At 39.7% G+C, this 839-nt stretch overlaps 1 protein-coding gene across 1 annotated transcript in view; it reads left to right on the top strand.

The window, feature by feature from the left end:
- The window catches only part of LOC118421138 (cell surface hyaluronidase-like), a 5,447-nt gene extending 4,815 nt beyond the window's left edge, over positions 1-632 (top strand). The window contains exon 5 of the mRNA XM_035828299.1: positions 605-632. Coding sequence (XP_035684192.1) covers positions 605-632 — 28 coding nt within the window. The remainder of the gene's footprint in view (positions 1-604) is intronic.
- The last annotated feature ends 207 nt before the right edge of the window (positions 633-839 follow it).

The following is an 839-nucleotide window of genomic DNA, read 5'->3' as shown; positions in this document are numbered from 1 at the left end:
GGCAAATGTCAGTATTTCCGGACTTGCGCAGATGACCCAGTTTTAGTGCCCTCAGAATGCTTAGGTAGGCTTGGGAAAAGTGGCTGTAAAATTGTTTTTCTTGGGATATGTTTGGATTTTGGGGGTGCATCTTATAGGCAAGGGTTGTAGCTTCTATATTGTGTTGAAAAAACAGATTTTTAGTGATATTTGTGGTTGCAGTAGGCCTTAGAAGTTAGGTGTTTTGGTGTTGTTTACATGCAGTGAAAGGGGGTGAAAAGGTCTCCCACCTATGTTTTCATGGCGTATAATATAATTCCGCCGTAAATTTTTTCCCTTTTTTGTCGTTAAATTACTCTTCAGAGGTCGGACAACCTTGCCAATGTGAGTTTTTCATGTTCTAAAAGTCAGGTAGGTGATTTTTGACAGCCTCTTTCTCCCATGATTCCCATTGTTAGGAATATGCATAGGAAATATTGAAATTTAGCCTGTGGCCGCACTCTGCCAGTGGTATGCCCATCCATTCTCGGATGAAAGCAGTACAGTGAATAAAATTTATCCAGAGCATGATCTGTAAGTAAGTAGGTAAGATCATGACACAAGCTTATAAACTTCTTTCTGACAGGCAACTTTTCGACCAATTTTCAGACTAACCTATGTCCAGTATTGAGTCAAAGATGCCCGGAAATTTGTTCCGCGTGTTTTTGTCTGTGCTTATTTGTGCTTACACATGTGTATTTATATTTCAGCCATACCATAGGTATGGTGAAATATATTGTATTCGAAATGGTTCCTCTTTCCTTCTTTCTTTCTTTCTCCTGGCAAATCTTCGGAACACGGTATCTTCGTTGTTCCCTGAA

This window comes from Branchiostoma floridae, chromosome 8, assembly GCF_000003815.2.
Source record: "Branchiostoma floridae strain S238N-H82 chromosome 8, Bfl_VNyyK, whole genome shotgun sequence".
Taxonomy (NCBI): Eukaryota; Metazoa; Chordata; class Leptocardii; order Amphioxiformes; family Branchiostomatidae; genus Branchiostoma; species Branchiostoma floridae.
The sequence above is the reverse complement of the archived record's forward strand: the minus strand, read 5'-3'. Positions and strand labels throughout refer to the sequence as shown.